Source organism: Astyanax mexicanus, chromosome 9 (genome assembly GCF_023375975.1).
Source record: "Astyanax mexicanus isolate ESR-SI-001 chromosome 9, AstMex3_surface, whole genome shotgun sequence".
Classification (NCBI taxonomy): Eukaryota; Metazoa; Chordata; class Actinopteri; order Characiformes; family Acestrorhamphidae; genus Astyanax; species Astyanax mexicanus.
In genome coordinates this window covers 41838380-41856760 of record NC_064416.1, presented here as the reverse complement: position 1 = coordinate 41856760, position 18381 = coordinate 41838380, and the positions used below count along the sequence as shown (strand labels likewise).

General features: G+C 38.8%; 1 protein-coding gene across 5 annotated transcripts in view; it reads right to left on the bottom strand.

Moving 5' to 3' along the window:
* The window catches only part of myo5aa (myosin VAa), a 171449-nt gene that overhangs the window by 60233 nt on the left and 92835 nt on the right, over nt 1-18381 (bottom strand). For all 5 annotated transcript variants that reach the window (XM_049483501.1, XM_049483503.1, XM_049483502.1 and 2 more), the window contains exon 13: nt 539-664. In XM_049483501.1, coding sequence (XP_049339458.1) covers nt 539-664 — 126 coding nt within the window. The remainder of the gene's footprint in view (nt 1-538; nt 665-18381) is intronic.

Here is an 18381-nt window from a genome sequence, read left to right as displayed (position 1 = left end):
GAGCAAACCATGTGAGAATGTTCTCTCTGCTCATTGGTCAAGAAAGTAAATACAGGAAGAAAGCTCCTGTGCTCTGGATTACTGTATATTTCTGTACAGTTTACAATGCAGCAATGGCATAAACAGACATTGTTTTCTGGAAAATATACCAGGTTTAATTGGGAGGTTAAACAGGAGCAGTTTTGTACACCAAATACTTTGGTCAGATCGGGATTAGATGAATTTCTCACCACAAATGAACCGCCCCAAAATTCTTTCTGAACAGGACCAGACCAACTCCTCTTAAGGATGTCAATACGTCTGTGTGGTCCATATCCAAATGCCATTACATACTGGCCAAAATGAAAAAAACTTCAGTTCAGTTAAATTTAACTGGTGTAGGTGTAAAAAAACACCCTTAATTTTAGCTATATCCTGCCTCAGTCTACATGCTTTATTCAGTAGCAAGTCTTTTCAGTTCAATGTGTAGTTGATAAAGACGCTGGTGTGTGTGTGTGTGTGTGTTTAGCAGTGTACAAGTACACAAATATACAAGTACCTTGTCTGCAAAGTGCTGAATGATGAAGGCCTTGTTGGACATGCGCGGCTTCTCAAACAGCGTGCACGTCTTCAGGTGAGTGTTATACAGCTTCTGAGCCCAGGAATCATCAGAGCCTTTAGGCATCTACAGAGAAAAAGAAAGAGAGTTACTACCAATGCATCACTTTTTAACAGGGATGTCCCCGATCTGATCATGTGATTCGAAATCGTGGCAGATCGCATATATTTCAAAGGGTCGGAATAGGGAGGTAAAGATCACTATAGACTCCCTCATATGACTCAAGTTTGTCTGTTGTGAGTATTCGTGACAGCTCGCGGACAGTTTTCATTTTCCATGGTGGAATTAGCAAAAAAATATATAATAATAATAATAATAATAAATATAGCCGCAAGCGGCGATTTACGGGGTTCGAGCGTCACAGGCAAAGAGGCCCCTGGAGGCCAGTTAGGCTTAAAACCTGTTGCTGGTTGACCGTCATCACCAAACTGGATAACCAAGCTGGGTGACCAGCGTGACCATAAAGACCATAATGGCAATGCTAGATGAGTGGTGTGAGTAAACTAGTTGAAAAGCATTGATAAATTGAGCTGTAGTGTTCATCAGGTTTTATGTGGTGTCTTACTGCACTCTAGTGCGCATTTGGTGAAACAAATTCAGTTCTTAAATTGAAAAAACACAAGGCATAAAAAGGGCATATAAATAACCCGTATATAGTATATAAGTTTTGACCTGATTAACATTCCGCCTGTTAAAAGCTTGCTGGAATGTGATTGGCTAATAGTGACCACAAAAGTGTCCATATCAAATTTTCATTTGGTGTACCATTAGTGTATGGGCCATAGATGATAATTGGCTAGGATGACCTTGATAGCTTGTATGGTTCTAGAGAAACAGCTATCGAGCATTGGCCCCGCCCCCTGGGGGGTGTATGTCTACTTATACTGACAGGGTATCTGAGAATCATGTAATGATCAAAGGACTGAAGTGGTATTAGTGTCAGGTTAAGCATTCAAAAGTTATAAGTGTTAAAGACATTTTACTGCACCATGGTAGAACTCATTTGCATATGGCGGCCATATTGTTTATAAATGTAAAGATTTTTTTAATAATTATTGAGGAGTAAGCTCTGCTGAACTGTTTGACACCAAACATGTCATGATTGGTCAAGGATCCAAGGACAAGATCTCAAAAGTATTTTTTGCATATTATGCAAATTTAAAAAAAAATTAAGTGGGTGGAGCATAAACAAGAATGACCCAGGCGGCTGACCATCATGAACAAGAAGGATAAATATGTTCAATTAAGCAAGACAAAAATGATTAAATAAGTTCAGCAGAGCTTTAATTTAGAATAATTCAAATGTAGCTGTTTCACCAAATGACCACCAGAGCGCAGCAAGAGACCACATATAACCTGCTGGAAATCTATCACTCTATAAGTAAGACAGAACATTCCCTATCAGTGTGTTTCTATTTATTAAAAAGAGAAGAAAAGTCCGATTGGGCTCCAAATTGGTACTCATGATCAAGTGGTCTGCATATATATGTGTGTAAATTTGTGTGTTGATAGGGTCAAAGGTTCCTGACTTCTGTCCATTTAGGTTTGAAAAATGCGATAATACAGGCTTATGGCCTACAAAATGGCTGTTGCTCTTTGGCCATATTAGAGGCAAAAAATATCTGATTTGGCTCAAAATTTGCAATCAAGATCACAATATCAGTCTATATATGTATGTCAATTTCTGTGTCGATAGGGTCAAAGGTTCCTGACTTATGTCCATTTAGGTTTGAAAAAAGCGATAATACAGGCTTGAGGCCTACAAAATCGCTGTAGTTTTCCAGCCGTTGTAGAGGGAAAACATGTCCGATTTGGCTGAAAATTTGCAATCAAGATCAGATTATCAGTCTATATATGTGTATAAATTTGTGTGTTGATAGGGTGAAAGGTTCCTGTCTTCTGTCCATTTAGGTTGGAAAATAGCGATAAATAGAATAAATTGAAAATAGTTATTTTTTCACTGTAGAGCCTACTGAAGACTTATTTGGCTCATACTTGGCAAATGTGCTTCAAATGTCATTGTTAATTAGTAGCTTCAACAGTTTTGGCATGTTTTAAACTTTGACAGAGTTTTGGCCAAATAACTCTGAAAAGGCTTTCACGTACATGTTTGATCAAGGTTTATGGGCCTCAAATAGTTAAAATGTCAAGATTTTTTTGATAATTATTTACCTACAGGGTCTCAAGATTGCATCAAGACCAAAGTTATTTTGATTGATTAAGGACTTAAAGACAAGTTCGAAAAGAGCAATTTTTACTCTTTTGGCCACTGATGAAAATCTTTCCATTTTTGGTAAATACATGTAATTAGAAAGTTGTAAAGGCTACAGCAAAGTATACAACTAAAAAAGAATAACAAGCCTAGGCCACTTGTACCTTTAGATATAACTGATTTTCTGCTATAGCGCCCCCTTGAGGCCAATCAACGCCATATTTTAATGGATGATAGAAGGCCCTGAGATACATGTAGGGTATAAGTATCGTCCTGATTGGTCATTGTTTAGCATGTCAAAAGCTTGCTGGAAACTGATTGGCTAATAACGATCGCAAAAATTTGCATATCAAATTTTCCTTCTGTAAAACATTAGGATATAGGCCATAGATGATACATGCCAAAGGAGAGCTTCATAGCTTGTACGGTTCCTGAGAAACAGATTTTTAGCTTTGGCTCCGCCCCCTGGGGGCGTATGTCTACACAGATTGACGGGCTACCTCAGAATCATGTTGGCATCAACGGTCTAAAGTGGCATTAGTGTAGGTTTAAGCATTCAAAAGTTACAGCTGTTAGAGTAAATTTGGGTGTGCCACGGTAAGATTAATTTGCATATGGCGGCCATATTGTTTACAAATTTCACAATTTTTTTGATAATTATTGAGGATTGGACTCTGCTGAGTTGTTTGACACCAAATATGACAGGATTGGTCAATGACCCTAGGACAAGTTCTCAAAAGTAGGTTTTGCATATTATGCTAAATAGCAAAAAATCTAAGTGGGCGGAGCTTAGTGGTTCTATTGACCTTTTTGATTTGCCATTAACCAAGGAATCATATAATGCAAGAAGTTTTGCTCTAGCTATCAGGGCGTGGCAGTTACGAGGCCTAACGCGTTGACCTTCGCCATAGCGCCCCCTTGAGGCCGATCGGGCTCATCTTTTGAATCTGAGTAGCGGTGAGAAGTACTACCATATGACCAAGTCTCAGCCCTGTAGGCCTTACGGTTTCTTCTGCCCGATCACTTCTATGGCAGAAAAAGAATAAGAATAATAAATATAGCCGCAAGCGGCGATTTACGGGGTTCGAGCGTTACAGGCAAAGAGACCCCTGGAGGCCAGTTAGGCTTAAAACATGTTGCCGGTTGACCGGCATCGCCAAACTGGATGAGGATGACCAGCATGACCGTGAAGACCAAGCTAGATTACCAGCATGACTAATCTGGATGACAAACTTGTTGACCATATTGACCAAGCTGGAAGACCATAATGACCAAACTGGATGACCAGCATGGCAAAGGTGGTTGGCCAGTATGACCAAGCTGGAAGACCACCATTACTATGAGGACAAAGCTGAATGACCAGCAGGACCATAATGACCAATGTGAATGGCCAGCATGACCAAGCTGGATGGCCAGCATAACCAAGCTGGGTGACCAGCGTGACCATAAAGACCATAATGGCAATGCTAGATGAGTGGTGTGAGTAAACTAGTTGAAAAGCATTGATAAATTGAGCTGTAGTGTTCATCAGGTTTTATGTGGTGTCTTACTGCACTCTAGTGGGCATTTGGTGAAACAAATTCAGTTCTTAAATTGAAAAAACACAAGGCATAAAAAGGGCATATAAATAACCCGTATATAGTATATAAGTTTTGACCTGATTAACATTCCGCCTGTTAAAAGCTTGCTGGAATGTGATTGGCTAATAGTGACCACAAAAGTGTCCATATCAAATTTTCATTTGGTGTACCATTAGTGCATGGGCCATAGATGATAATTGGCTAGGATGACCTTGATAGCTTGTATGGTTCTAGAGAAACAGCTATCGAGCATTGGCCCCGCCCCCTGGGGGTGTATGTCTACTTAAACTGACAGGGTATCTGAGAATCATGTAATGATCAAAGGACTGAAGTGGTATTAGTGTCAGGTTAAGCATTCAAAAGTTATAAGTGTTAAAGACATTTTACTGCACCATGGTAGAACTCATTTGCATATGGCGGCCATATTGTTTATAAATGTAAAGATTTTTTTAATAATTATTGAGGAGTAAGCTCTGCTGAACTGTTTGACACCAAACATGTCATGATTGGTCAAGGATCCAAGGACAAGATCTCAAAAGTAGGTTTTGCACATTATGCAAATTTAAAAAAAAATGAAGTGGGTGGAGCATAAACAAGAATGACCCAGGCGGCTGACCATCATGAACAAGAAGGATAAATATGTTCAATTAAGCAAGACAAGCAAGATTGAATAAGTTCAGCAGAGCTTTAATTTAGAATAATTCACCTGTAGCTGTTTCACCAAATGACCACCAGAGCGCAGCAAGAGACCACATATAACCTGCTGGAAATCTATCACTCTATCAGAAAGACAGAACATTCCCTATCAGTGTGTTTCTATTTATTAAAAAGAGAAGAAAAGTCCGATTGGGCTCCAAATTGGTAGTCATGATCAAGTGGTCTGTATATATATGTTTGTAAATTTGTGTGTTCATAGGGTCAAAGGTTCCTGACTTCTGACCATTTAGGTTTGAAAAAAGCGATAATACAGGCTTATGGCCTACAAAATGGCTGTTGCTCTTTGGCCATATTAGAGGCAAGAAATATCTGATTTGGCTCAAAATTTGCAATCAGGATCACAATATCAGTCTATATATGTATGTCAATTTCTGTGTCAATAGGGTCAAAGGTTCCTGACTTCTGTCCATTTAGATTTGAAAAAAGCGATAATACAGGCTTGAGGCCTACAAAATCGCTGTAGTTTTCCAGCCGTTGTAGAGGCAAAACATGTCCGATTTGGCTGAAAATTTGGAATCAAGATCAGATTATCAGTCTATATATGTGTATAAATTTGTGTGTTGATAGGGTGAAAGGTTCCTGTCTTCTGTCCATTTAGGTTGGAAAATAGCGATAAATAGAATAAATTGAAAATAGTTATTTTTTCACTGTAGAGCCTACTGAAGACTTATTTGGCTCATCCTTGGCACATGTACTTCAAATGTCATTGTTAATTAGTAGCTTCAACAGTTTTGGCATGTTTTAAACTTTGACAGAGTTTTGGCCAAATAACTCTGAAAAGGCTTTCACGTACATGTTTGATCAAGGTTTATGGGCCTCAAATAGTTAAAATGTCAAGATTTTTTTGATAATTATTTACCTACAGGGTCTCAAGATTGCATCAAGACCAAATTTGTTTTGATTGATTAAGGACTTAAAGACAAGTTCGAAAAGAGCAATTTTTACTCTTTTGGCCACTGATGAAAATCTTTGCATTTTTGGTAAACATATGTAATTACAAAGTTGTAAAGGCTACAGCAAAGTATACAACTAAAAAAGAATAACAAGCCTAGGCCACTTGTACCTTTAGATATAACTGATTTTCTGCTATAGCGCCCCCTTGAGGCCAATCAACGCCATATTTTAATGGATGATAGAAGGCCCTGAGATACATGTAGGGTATAAGTATCGTCCTGATTGGTCATTGTTTAGCCTGTCAAAAGCTTGCTGGAATCTGATTGGCTAATAACGATCGCAAAAATTTGCATATCAAATTTTCCTTCTGTAAAACATTAGGACATAGGCCATAGATGATACATGCCAAAGGAGAGCTTCATAGCTTGTACGGTTCCTGAGAAACAGATTTTTAGCTTTGGCTCCGCCCCCTGGGGGCGTATGTCTACACAGATTGACGGGCTACCTCAGAATCATGTTGGCATCAAAGTTGTAAAGTGGCATTAGTGTAGGTTTAAGCATTCAAAAGTTACAGCTGTTAGAGTAAATTTGGGTGTGCCACGGTAAGATTAATTTGCATATGGTGGCCATATTGTTTAAAAATTTCTAAATTTTTTCGATAATTATTGAGGTTGGGACTCTGCTGAGTTGTTTGACACCAAATATGACAGGATTGGTCAATAACCCTAGGACAAGTTCTCAAAAGTAGGTTTTGCATATTATGCTAAATAGCAAAAAATCTAAGTGGGCGGAGCTTAGTGGTTCTATTGACCTTTTTGATTTGCCATTAACCTAGGAATCATATAATGCAAGAATTTTTGCTCTAGCTATCAGGGCGTAGGAGTTACGAGGCCAAACGCGTTGACCTTCGCCATAGCGCCCCCTTGAGGCCGATCGGGCTCATCTTTTGAATCTGAGTAGCGGTGAGAAGTACTACCATATGACCAAGTCTCAGCCCTGTAGGCCTTACGGTTTCTTCTGCCCAATCACTTCTATGGCAGAAAAAGAATAAGAACTATAATAATAATAATAAATATAGCCGCAAGCGGCGATTTACGGGGTTCGAGCGTTACAGGCAAAGAGACCCCTGGAGGCCAGTTAGGCTTAAAACATGTTGCCGGTTGACCGGCATCGCCAAACTGGATGAGGATGACCAGCATGACCGTGAAGACCAAGCTAGATTACCAGCATGACTAATCTGGATGACAAACTTGTTGACCATATTGACCAAGCTGGAAGACCATAATGACCAAACTGGATGACCAGCATGGCAAAGGTGGTTGGCCAGTATGACCAAGCTGGAAGACCACCATTACTATGAGGACAAAGCTGAATGACCAGCAGGACCATAATGACCAATGTGAATGGCCAGCATGACCAAGCTGGATGGCCAGCATAACCAAGCTGGGTGACCAGCGTGACCATAAAGACCATAATGGCAATGCTAGATGAGTGGTGTGAGTAAACTAGTTGAAAAGCATTGATAAATTGAGCTGTAGTGTTCATCAGGTTTTATGTGGTGTCTTACTGCACTCTAGTGGGCATTTGGTGAAACAAATTCAGTTCTTAAATTGAAAAAAACACAAGGCATAAAAAGGGCATATAAATAACCCGTATAGAGTATATAAGTTTTGACCTGATTAACATTCCGCCTGTTAAAAGCTTGCTGGAATGTGATTGGCTAATAGTGACCACAAAAGTTTCCATATCAAATTTTCATTTGGTGTACCATTAGTGCATGGGCCATAGATGATAATTGGCTAGGACGACCTTGATAGCTTGTATGGTTCTAGAGAAACAGCTATCGAGCATTGGCCCCGCCCCCTGGGGGTGTATGTCTACTTAAACTGACAGGGTATCTGAGAATCATGTAATGATCAAAGGACTGAAGTGGTATTAGTGTCAGGTTAAGCATTCAAAAGTTATAAGTGTTAAAGACATTTTACTGCACCATGGTAGAACTCATTTGCATATGGCGGCCATATTGTTTATAAATGTAAAGATTTTTTTAATAATTATTGAGGAGTAAGCTCTGCTGAACTGTTTGACACCAAACATGTCATGATTGGTCAAGGATCCAAGGACAAGATCTCAAAAGTAGGTTTTGCATATTATGCAAATTTAAAAAAAATTAAGTGGGTGGAGCATAAACAAGAATGACCCAGGCGGCTGACCAGCATGACCAAGAAGGATAAATATGTTCAATTAAGCAAGACAAACGAGATTGAATAAGTTCAGCAGAGCTTTAATTTAGAATAATTCACCTGTAGCTGTTTCACCAAATGACCACCAGAGCGCAGCAAGAGACCACATATAACCTGCTGGAAATCTATCACTCTATAAGTAAGACAGAACATTCCCTATCAGTGTGTTTCTATTTATTACAAAGAGAAGAAAAGTCCGATTGGGCTCCAAATTGGTACTCATGATCAAGTGATCTGTATATACATGTATGTAAATTTGTGTGTTGATAGGGTCAAAGGTTCCTGACTTCTGACCATTTAGGTTTGAAAAAAGTGATGATACAGGCTTATGGCCTACAAAATGGCTGTTGCTCTTTGGCCATATTAGAGGCAAAAAATATCTGATTTGGCTCAAAATTTGCAATCAGGATCACAATATCAGTCTATATATGTATGTCAATTTCTGTGTCAATAGGGTCAAAGGTTCCTGACTTCTGTCCATTTAGATTTGAAAAAAGCGATAATACAGGCTTGAGGCCTACAAAATCGCTGTAGTTTTCCAGCCGTTGTAGAGGCAAAACATGTCCGATTTGGCTGAAAATTTGCAATCAAGATCAGATTATCAGTCTATATATGTGTATAAATTTGTGTGTTGATAGGGTGAAAGGTTCCTGCCTTCTGTCCATTTAGGTTGGAAAATAGCGATAAATAGAATAAATTGAAAATAGTTATTTTTTCACTGTAGAGCCTACTGAAGACTTATTTGGCTCATACTTAGCACATGTACTTCAAATGTCATTGTTAATTAGTAGCTTCAACAGTTTTGGCATGTTTTAAACTTTGACAGAGTTTTGGCCAAATAACTCTGAAAAGGCTTTCACGTACATGTTTGATCAAGGTTTATGGGCCTCAAATAGTTAAAATGTCAAGATTTTTTTGATAATTATTTACCTACAGGGTCTCAAGATTGCATCAAGACCAAATTTGTTTTGATTGATTAAGGACTTAAAGACAAGTTCGAAAAGAGCAATTTTTACTCTTTTGGCCACTGATGAAAATCTTTGCATTTTTGGTAAACATATGTAATTACAAAGTTGTAAAGGCTACAGCAAAGTATACAACTAAAAAGAATAACAAGCCTAGGCCACTTGTACCTTTAGATATAACTTATTTTCTGCTATAGCGCCCCCTTGAGGCCAATCAACGCCATATTTTAATGGATGATAGAAGGCCCTGAGATACATGTAGGGTATAAGTATCGTCCTGATTGGTCATTGTTTAGCCTGTCAAAAGCTTGCTGGAATCTGATTGGCTAATAACGATTGCAAAAATTTGCATATCAAATTTTCCTTCTTTAAAACATTAGGACATAGGCCATAGATGATACATGCCAAAGGAGAGCTTCATAGCTTGTATGGTTCCTGAGAAACAGATTTTTAGCTTTGGCTCCGCCCCCTGGGGGCGTATGTCTACACAGATTGACAGGCTACCTCAGAATCATGTTGGCATCAAAGTTGTAAAGTGGCATTAGTGTAGGTTTAAGCATTCAAAAGTTACAGCTGTTAGAGTAAATTTGGGTGTGCCACGGTAAGATTAATTTGCATATGGCGGCCATATTGTTTACAAATTTCACAATTTTTTCGATAATTATTGATGTTGGGACTCTGCTGAGTTGTTTGACACCAAATATGACAGGATTGGTAAATGACCCTAGGACAAGTTCTCAAAAGTAGGTTTTGCATATTATGCTAAATAGCAAAAAATCTAAGTGGGCGGAGCTTAGTGGTTCTATTGACTTTTTTGATTTGCCATTAACCAAGGAATCATATAATGCAAGAATTTTTGCTCTAGCTATCAGGGCGTAGGAGTTACGAGGCCAAACGCGTTGACCTTCGCCATAGCGCCCCCTTGAGGCCGATCGGGCTCATCTTTTGAATCTGAGTAGCGGTGAGAAGTACTACCATATGACCAAGTCTCAGCCCTGTAGGCCTTACGGTTTCTTCTGCCCAATCACTTCTATGGCAGAAAAAGAATAAGAACTATAATAATAATCAGAACAATTACAATAGGGTTTCTAGCACTACGTGCTCGAACCCCTAATAATAAATATAGCCGCAAGCGGCGATTTACGGGGTTCGAGCGTCACAGGCAAAGAGGCCCCTGGAGGCCAGTTAGGCTTAAAACCTGTTGCTGGTTGACCGTCATCACCAAACTGGATAACCAAGCTGGGTAACCAGCGTGACCATAAAGACCAAAATGACAATGCTAGATGAGTGGTGTGAGTAAACTAGTTGAAAAGCATTGATAAATTGAGCTGTAGTGTTCATCAGGTTTTATGTGGTGTCTTGCTGCACTCTAGTGGGCATTTGGTGAAACAACTTCAGTTCTTAAATTCAAAAAACACAAGGCATAAAAAGGGCATATAAATAACCCATATATAGTGTATAAGTTTTGACCTGATAAACATTCTGCCTGTCAAAAGCTTGCTGGAATGTGATTGGCTAATAGTGACCACAAAAGTGTCCATATCAAATTTTCATTTGGTGTACCATTAGTGCATGGGCCATAGATGATAATTGGCAAGGATGACCTTGATAGCTTGTATGGTTGTAGAGAAACAGCTATCGAGCATTGGCCCCGCCCCCTGGGGGGGGTGTATGTCTACTTAAACTCACAGGGTATCTGAGAATCATGTAATGATCAAAGGACTGAAGTGGTATTAGTGTCAGGTTAAGCATTCAAAAGTTATAAGTGTTAAAGACATTTTACTGCACCATGGTAAAACTAATTTGCATATGGCGGCCATATTGTTTATAAATGTAAAGATTTTTTAAATAATTATTGAGGAGTAAGCTCTGCTGAACTGTTTGACACCAAACATGTCATGATTGGTCAAGGAGGCAAAGACAAGATCTCAAAAGTAGGTTTTGCATATTATGCAAATAAAAAAAAATTAAGTGGGTGGAGCATAAATAAGAATGACCCAGGTGGCTGACTAGCATGACCAAGAAGGATAAATATGTTCAATTAAGCAAGACAAGCAAGATTAAATAAGTTCAGCAGAGCTTTAATTTAGAATAATTCACCTGTAGCTGTTTCACCAAATGACCACCAGAGCGCAGCAAGAGACCACATATAACCTGCTGGAAATCTATCACTCTATAAGTAAGACAGAACATTCCCTATCAGTGTGTTTCTATTTATTACAAAGAGAGGAAAAGTCCGATTGGGCTCCAAATTGGTACTCATGTTCAAGTGGTCTGTATATATATGTGTGTAAATTTGTGTGTTGATAGGGTCAAAGGTTCAAAGGCTGACTTCTGTCCATTTAGGCTTGAAAAAAGCGATAATACAGGCTTATGGCCTACAAAATGGCTGTTGCTCTTTGGCCATATTAGAGGCAAAAAATATCTGATTTGGCTCAAAATTTGCAATCAAGATCACAATATCAGTCTATATATGTATGTCAATTTCTGTGTCAATAGGGTCAAAGGTTCCTGACTTCTGTCAATTTAGATTTGAAAAAAGCGATAATACAGGCTTGAGGCCTACAAAATCGCTGTAGTTTTCCAGCCGTTGTAGAGGCAAAACATGTCCGATTTGGCTGAAAATTTGCAATCAAGATCACAATATCAGTCTATATATGTGTACAAATTTGTGCGTTGATAGGGTGAAAGGTTCCTGTCTTCTGTCCATTTAGGTTGGAAAATAGCGATAAATAGAATAAATTGAAAATAGTTATTTTTTCACTGTAGAGCCTACTGAAGACTTATTTGGCTCATACTTGGCACATGTACTTCAAATTTCATTGTTAATTAGTAGCTTCAACAGTTTTGGCATGTTTTAAACTTTGACAGAGTTTTGGCCAAATAACTCTGAAAAGGCTTTCACGTACATGTTTGTTCAAGGTTTATGGGCCTCAAATAGTTAAAATGTCAAGATTTTTTTGATAATTATTTACCTACAGGGTCTCAAGATTGTATCAAGACCAAATTTGTTTTGATTGATTGAGGACTTAAAGACAAGTTCGAAAAGAGCAATTTTTACTCTTTTGGCCACTGATGAAAATCTTTGCATTTTTGGTAAACACATGTAATTACAAAGTTGTAAAGGATACAGCAAAGTATACAATTAAAAAAGAATAACAAGCCTAGGCCACTTGTACCTTTAGATTTAACTGATTTTTTGCTATAGCGCCCCCTTGAGGCCAATCAACGCCATATTTTAATGGTTGATAGAAGGCCCTGAGATACATGTAGGGTATAAGTATCGTCCTGATTGGTCATTGTTTAGCATGTCAAAAGCTTGCTGGAAACTGATTGGCTAATAACGATCGCAAAAATTTGCATATCAAATTTTCCTTCTGTAAAACATTAGGACATAGGCCATAGATGATACATGCCAAAGGAGAGCTTCATAGCTTGTACGGTTCCTGAGAAACAGATTTTTTGCTTTGGCTCCGCCCCCTGGGGGCGTATGTCTACACAGATTGACGGGCTACCTCAGAATCATGTTGGCATCAAAGGTCTAAAGTGGCATTAGTGTAGGTTTAAGCGTTCAAAAGTTACAGCTGTTAGAGTAAATTTGGGTGTGCCACGGTAAGATTAATTTGCATATGGCGGCCATATTGTTTACAAATTTCACATTTTTTTTGATAATTATTGAGGTTGGGACTCTGCTGAGTTGTTTGACACCAAATATGACAGGATTGGTCAATGACCCTAGGACAAGTTCTCAAAAGTAGGTTTTGCATATTATGCTAAATAGCAAAAAATCTAAGTGGGCGGAGCTTAGTGGTTCTATTGACCTTTTTGATTTGCCATTAACCAAGGAATCATATAATGCAAGAATTTTTGCTCTAGCTATCAGGGCGTGGCAGTTACGAGGCCTAACGCGTTGACCTTCGCCATAGCGCCCCCTTGAGGCCGATCGGGCTCATCTTTTGAATCTGAGTAGCGGTGAGAAGTACTACCATATGACCAAGTCTCAGCCCTGTAGGCCTTACGGTTTCTTCTGCCCGATCACTTCTATGGCAGAAAAAGAATAAGAATAATAATAATAATAAATATAGCCGCAAGCGGCGATTTACGGGGTTCGAGCGTTACAGGCAAAGAGGCCCCTGGAGGCCAGTTAGGCTTAAAACCTGTTGCTAGTTGACCGTCATCACCAAACTGGATAACCAAGGTGGGTGACCAGTATGACCATAAAGACCCAGGTGTTAGACCAGCATGACCATAAAGACCCAGCTGGTAGACCAGCATGACCATAAAGACCCAGCTGGTTGACTAGCATGAACATAAAGACCCAGCTGGTTGACCAGCATGACCAAAATCCCCAGCTGGTTGACCAGCATGACCAAAATACCCAGCTAGTTGACCAGAATTAAAATAAGGACCAAGCTAGTTGACTAGCATGACCATAATAACCATGCTAGATGAGTGATGTGAGTAAACTAGTTGTAAAAAGCATTGATAAATTGAGCTGTAGTGTTCAGCAGGTTTTATGTGGTGTCTTTCTGTACTCTAGTGGGCATTTGGTGAAACAACATCAGTTCTTAAATTGAAAAATACAAACCACATTAATCCTGATTGGAGCCTAGTGGTGAGGCATAAAAAGGCCACATATAAATAACTCACATATGGTGTATACGTTTTTACCTGATTAACATTCAGCCTGTCAAAAGCTTGCTGGAAAGTGATTGGCTAATAGTGACCACAAAAGTGTCCATATCAAATTTTCATTTGGTGTACCATTAGTGCATGGGCCATAGATGATAATTGGCAAGGACGACCTTGATAGCTTGTATGGTTGTAGAGAAACAGCTATCAAGCATTGGCTCCGCCCCCTGGGGGTGTATGTCTACTTAAACTCACAGGGTATCTGAGAATCATGTAATGATCAAAGGACTGAAGTGGTATTAGTGTCAGGTTAAGCATTCAAAAGTTCTAAGTGTTAAAGACATTTTACTGCACCATGGTAAAACTCATTTGCATATGGTGGCCATATTGTTTATAAATGTAAAGATTTTTTTAATAATTATTGAGGAGTAAGCTCTGCTGAACTGTTTGACACCAAACATGTCATGATTGGTCAAGGATCCAGGGACAAGATCTCAAAAGTAGGTTTTGCATATTATACAAATTAAAAAAAAAATTATTAGGTGGAGCATAAACAAGAATGACCCAGGCGGCTGACCAGCATGAACAAGAATGATAAATATGTTCAATTAAGCAAGACAAGCAAGATTGAATAAGTTCAGCAGAGCTTTAATTTAGAATAATTCACCTGTAGCTGTTTCACCAAATGACCACCAGAGCGCAGCAAGAGACCACATATAACCTGCTGGAAATCTATCACTCTATAAGTAAGACAGAACATTCCCTATCAGTGTGTTTCTATTTATTAAAAAGAGAAGAAAAGTCCGATTGGGCTCCAAATTGGTACTCATGATCAAGTGGTCTGTATATACATGTATGTAAATTTGTATGTTGATAGGGTCAAAGGTTCCTGACTTCTGACCATTTAGGTTTGAAAAAAGTGATAATACAGGCTTATGGCCTACAAAATGGCTGTTGCTCTTTGGCCATATTAGAGGCAAAAAATATCTGATTTGGCTCAAAATTTACAATCAGGATCACAATATCAGTCTATATATGTATGTAAATTTCTGTGTCGATAGGGTCAAAGGTTCCTGACTTCTGTCCATTTAGGTTTGAAAAAAGCGATAATACAGGCTTGAGGCCTACAAAATCGCTGTAGTTTTCCAGCCGTTGTACAGGGAAAACATGTCCGATTTGGCTGAAAATTTGCAATCAAGATCAGATTATCAGTCTATATATGTGTATAAATTTGTGTGTTGATAGGGTGAAAGGTTCCTGTCTTCTGTCCATTTAGGTTGGAAAATAGCGATAAATAGAATAAATTGAAAATAGTTATTTTTTCACTGTAGAGCCTACTGAAGACTTATTTGGCTCATACTTGGCACATGTGCTTCAAATGTCATTGTTAATTAGTAGCTTCAACAGTTTTGGCATGTTTTAAACTTTGACAGAGTTTTGGCCAAATAACTCTGAAAAGGCTTTCACGTACATGTTTGATCAAGGTTTATGGGCCTCAAATAGTTAAAATGTCAAGATTTTTTTGATAATTATTTACCTACAGGGTCTCAAGATTGCAACAAGACCAAATTTGTTTTGATTGATTAAGGACTTAAAGACAAGTTCGAAAAGAGCAATTTTTACTCTTTTGGCCACTGAAGAAAATCTTTGCATTTTAGGTAAATACATGTAATTACAAAGTTGTAAAGGCTACAGCAAAGTATACAAATAAAAAAGAATTACAAGCCTAGGCCACTTGTACCTTTAGATATAACTGATTTTCTGCTATAGCGCCCCCTTGAGGCCAATCAACGCCATATTTTAATGGATGATAGAAGGCCCTCATATACATGTAGGGTATAAGTATCGTCCTGATTGGTCATTGTTTAGCCTGTCAAAAGCTGGCTGGAAACTGATTGGCTAATAGCGATCGCAAAAATTTGCATATCAAATTTTCCTTCGGTAAAACATTAGGACATAGGCCATAGATGATACATGCCAAAGGAGAGCTTCGTAGCTTGTACGGTTCCTGAGAAACAGATTTTTAGCTTTGGCTCCGCCCCCTGGGGGCGTATGTCTACACAGATTGACGGGCTACCTCAGAATCATGTTGGCATCATAGCTTTCAAGTGGCATTAGTGTCGGTTTAAGCATTCAAAAGTTACAGCTGTTAGAGTAAATTTGGTTGTGCCACGGTAAGATTAATTTGCATATGGCGGCCATATTGTTTGGAAATTTCACAGTTTTTTTGATAATTATTGAGGTTGGGACTCTGCTGAGTTGTTTGACACCAAATATGACAGGATTGGTCAATGACCCTAGGACAAGTTCTCAAAAGTAGGTTTTGCATATTATGCTAAATAGCAAAAAATCTAAGTGGGCGGAGCTTAGTGGTTCTATTGACCTTTTTGATTTGTCATTAACCAAGGAATCATATAATGCAAGAATTTTTGCTCTAGCTATCAGGGCGTAGGAGTTACGAGGCCAAACGCGTTGACCTTCGCCATAGCGCCCCCTTGAGGCCGATCGGGCTCATCTTTTGAATCTGAGTAGCGGTGAGAAGTACTACCATATGACCAAGTCTCAGCCCTGTAGGCCTTACGGTTTCTTCTGCCCAATCACTTCTATGGCAGAAAAAGAATAAGAACTATAATAATAATAATAAATATAGCCGCAAGCGGCGATTTACGGGGTTCGAGCGTTACAGGCAAAGAGACCCCTGGAGGCCAGTTAGGCTTAAAACATGTTGCCGGTTGACCGGCATCGCCAAACTGGATGAGGATGACCAGCATGACCGTGAAGACCAAGCTAGATTACCAGCATGACTAATCTGGATGACAAACTTGTTGACCATATTGACCAAGCTGGAAGACCATAATGACCAAACTGGATGACCAGCATGGCAAAGGTGGTTGGCCAGTATGACCAAGCTGGAAGACCACCATTACTATGAGGACAAAGCTGAATGACCAGCAGGACCATAATGACCAATGTGAATGGCCAGCATGACCAAGCTGGATGGCCAGCATAACCAAGCTGGGTGACCAGCGTGACCATAAAGACCATAATGGCAATGCTAGATGAGTGGTGTGAGTAAACTAGTTGAAAAGCATTGATAAATTGAGCTGTAGTGTTCATCAGGTTTTATGTGGTGTCTTGCTGCACTCTAGTGGGCATTTGGTGAAACAAATTCAGTTCTTAAATTGAAAAAACACAAGGCATAAAAAGGGCATATAAATAACCCGTATATAGTATATAAGTTTTGACCTGATTAACATTCCGCCTGTTAAAAGCTTGGTGGAATGTGATTGGCTAATAGTGACCACAAAAGTGTCCATATCAAATTTTCATTTGGTGTACCATTAGTGCATGGGCCATAGATGATAATTGGCTAGGATGACCTTGATAGCTTGTATGGTTCTAGAGAAACAGCTATCGAGCATTGGCCCCGCCCCCTGGGGGGGTGTATGTCTACTTAAACTGACAGGGTATCTGAGAATCATGTAATGATCAAAGGACTGAAGTGGTATTAGTGTCAGGTTAAGCATTCAAAAGTTATAAGTGTTAAAGACATTTTACTGCACCATGGTAGAACTCATTTGCATATGGCAGCCATATTGTTTATAAATGTAAAGATTTTTTTTATAATTATTGAGGAGTAAGCTCTGCTGAACTGTTTGACACCAAACATGTCATGATTGGTCAAGGATCCAAGGACAAGATCTCAAAAGTAGGTTTTGCATATTATGCAAATTTAAAAAAAAATTAAGTGGGTGGAGCATAAACAAGAATGACCCAGGCGGCTGACCAGCATGAACAAGAAGGATTAATATGTTCAATTAAGCAAGACAAGCAAGATTGAATAAGTTCAGCAGAGCTTTAATGTAGAATAAGTCACCTGTAGCTGTTTCACCAAATGACCACCAGAGCGCAGCAAGAGACCACATATAACCTGCTGGAAATCTATCACTCTATCAGAAAGACAGAACATTCCCTATCAGTGTGTTTCTATTTATTAAAAAGAGAAAAAAAGTCCGATTGGGCTCCAAATTGGTACTCATGATCAAGTGGTCTGTATATACATGTATGTAAATTTGTGTGTTGATAGGGTCAAAGGTTCCTGACTTCTGACCATTAAGGTTTGAAAAAAGTGATAATACAGGCTTATGGCCTACAAAATGGCTGTTGCTCTTTGGCCATATTAGAGGCAAAAAATATCTGATTTGGCTCAAAATTTGCAATCAGGATCACAATATCAGTCTATATATGTATGTCAATTTCTGTGTCAATAGGGTCAAAGGTTCCTGACTTCTGTCCATTTAGATTTGAAAAAAGCGATAATACAGGCTTGAGGCCTACAAAATCGCTGTAGTTTTCCAGCCGTTGTAGAGGCAAAACATGTCCGATTTGGCTGAAAATTTGCAATCAAGATCAGATTATCAGTCTATATATGTGTATAAATTTGTGTGTTGATAGGGTGAAAGGTTCCTGTCTTCTGTCCATTTAGGTTGGAAAATAGCGATAAATAGAATAAATTGAAAATAGTTATTTTTTCACTGTA